The sequence below is a fragment of the Perkinsus marinus genome, assembly GCF_000006405.1.
Source record: "Perkinsus marinus ATCC 50983 genomic scaffold scf_1104296941402, whole genome shotgun sequence".
Classification (NCBI taxonomy): domain Eukaryota; phylum Perkinsozoa; order Perkinsida; family Perkinsidae; genus Perkinsus; species Perkinsus marinus.
In genome coordinates, this window is record NW_003212560.1 from 26372 (window position 1) to 28872 (window position 2501).

Sequence of the window (2501 nt, forward strand, 5' to 3'; positions counted from 1 at the left end):
TCAGCTCCAGCCATCGCCGTGAACAGAGAACCGAGGATCCCCGCCACTCCCCCACCAGTAGCGCCTACCAACCCAACACTGATCGACGGTTACTCGCCTACATCCAGTCCTCACTCATCTTGCCCGATATCGCATTCTTGATGCCAGCCTGGCCCTTATTGGCCTGCTCCTCGAGAGCATGAGCCCCCGACTCCACCTCGGCACCAAAGTTCTTCACCAATGCTGATAGGACAATACTCCTCCAATGATACACGAGTAACGTCACCTCCTATCTCGTCTCTGGTCAGACCGATGTCCTCGGACAGCTTCTGGAACTCTCCCCATTTCCCAGCACGTCTCTCTATAAAATCATGGTGAGGATACCATCCTAGCAATGGCAAAGACTTTACTCTGGAACTCGATCTCCTGCTGGGCTGCCCTCTCCTTGGCTGCAGCTAAGGCGTTCGTGACGGTTCCCTACACAAACACGGACAGTGAATTCACAAGAGCAACTCCTAAGGAGCTCCAATGACATAACGACAAACACCATAATGGGACCGAACTCCGAGAGAAGGAGGAAATGATATCGACGTATACCCGAGCTAGCTCCAATTCATCCCTTTCTTTGCCAATATTCGCATTCATCTTCTCCCGACGAGTGTCCTCTTCCGCCTACAGCAAGAACACTCCGAACAGTATCAACAACAAGAACAACAACAAAAACAACAACAAAAGCAATAACGATAACAATAACAACAACAACGACAAAAACAACAACAATGACAGCAATAAGAACGAAAATGATTAGTTTACCGAAACACTCTGTTAATCCTTACCTTCCAGTCCGCCGCATGATTCTCGATTTGCTTCTTAGTGGCCTCCTCGAGCTGTGCCGCTTCCTTGTTAGCCTTCTCCCTACCAAAGACTATCACATGACCACCACCATCCCTTCACCTCAATGACCCTTACTCATATCCAGCCACATTCTTCTTTAATTCTGCCTCGCCCTCGTCCTCCGTCTTACGCAGTTCACTGCGTATCTCCTCGGCCGCCTTATCCCGCTCATCCGCGTCCTTCACCGGCACCTCAGCAAGCTGATCTAAACGGAAAAACTTGTCTCATTACTATTAATATGAAGACAGAGGATATATTAGAGTTTCACCCGTTTTACGTGAAGTGGCCCAATACTCTGTGACAATCACGATGTTCGCAGTAGTCGTGAAACATATTTTACACTAGGGTTCTTCATATCACTAGGGTGAAACTCCATTATATTGTACACGACATCCTAATATAATACGTCAACAATATATAGTGATATCACTAGTGTAGTTCTAGTAAAAAATAGTTCGTATAATGCGTGTTAGCCTTTTTATATATTCATAGTATTAGCAGTAAGTCATGTCCAATGTAATGGCTACCACAACCATCCTGAGCATGCTTATCAACGCTATCCTTACCTGCTATGTTCGTCAGAGTGTTTTCCGCATCCTCTAAAGTTTTCTCGGCTGTCTCCTCCAGAGTTTCCTTTTGATGTACCACACTTCTAGCAGCTCGTTCCACCTTCACCTAAACACCAACAAACTCTCCTCAGATGGAATCAAAGAGAGGCCGTGATTTGACTATGGTCAGTACAAGAGAGGATACATACTTGTATGTTGTTTATGCCCTTAGCCAACTTCCCAAGCTTCTCATTAGCATCTCCGTTGAGCCGTAGCTGATTCGCCATTTGATCATTAGCCTGGGTGGCCACCATGTTCTGTACTCCCGACATCAACTGAACAACAAGAACAATAAGACAACAATCAAATACCACTCGTCTCTCAACTCACGCCCAACTACTTACCGAGTTGAAGGCATTCACCGCACCACTCTTCAAGTCATCTATATCCGCTGCATATCCGAAATGGATCTTGTCGAACTCGGCCCAGATCTCATCGGCTGCAGTCACCTAAGCACGACGACAATCATCATCATGATGATCCCTTCCAGCCGCCTCCCATAGTTCGACATACCGTTGCAGCATGCAGCTCATACAAGGCAGCCGAGGTAAGGCCAATCTTATGCGTCAATCCATCAGTAGTAGATGGGTCAGCCTTAGAGCCGCCTCTCCCATCTGAACGACTGCTATTATACCCTCACAACAGTCCTCTACTGTCCCTTACATGTATACCGCATTAGCTTGTCCAAAGTCGTCTCCGTATTATTCCACTCGACCGCAAGAGTCTGACAACATCAATAAGGCACCTTCTACTGTGATCTCATCAGCCACCTTACACTGGCATTAACCCGCATATCTTTGGCTTGGTCATGGACCGACCGCTGCGGGCCGAACTGCTCTCGTATCATCTTATATCTGCGCACAGCGAAGATTCTCGCAACAATGAGCATCCCGCATATTCCCTCACCTTCTAATGTGACAGTCATAATTATCAGCATCCGAATAGACTCCCAGCATTTCGCATGCCCTCACCCCAGCCGCCTCGCCCCTCCTTCGTCTCGACTTGTGCATCAGCGTCATT

The 2501-nt window shown here is 47.5% G+C and overlaps 1 protein-coding gene across 1 annotated transcript; it reads right to left on the reverse strand.

The window, feature by feature from the left end:
• Positions 1 to 97: 97 nt before the first annotated feature.
• Pmar_PMAR023888 (M protein, serotype 6 precursor, putative) lies at positions 98 to 2406 on the reverse strand (the record flags this gene model as incomplete). Its single annotated transcript, XM_002781833.1, has 12 exons — positions 98 to 222; positions 266 to 340; positions 390 to 456; positions 577 to 651; positions 816 to 894; positions 949 to 1078; positions 1440 to 1548; positions 1631 to 1756; positions 1826 to 1930; positions 1995 to 2095; positions 2145 to 2205; positions 2257 to 2406. The coding sequence occupies 12 exons, from the start codon at positions 2404 to 2406 to the stop codon at positions 98 to 100; spliced, it is 1203 nt and encodes a 400-aa protein (XP_002781879.1).
• Positions 2407 to 2501: the final 95 nt, after the last annotated feature.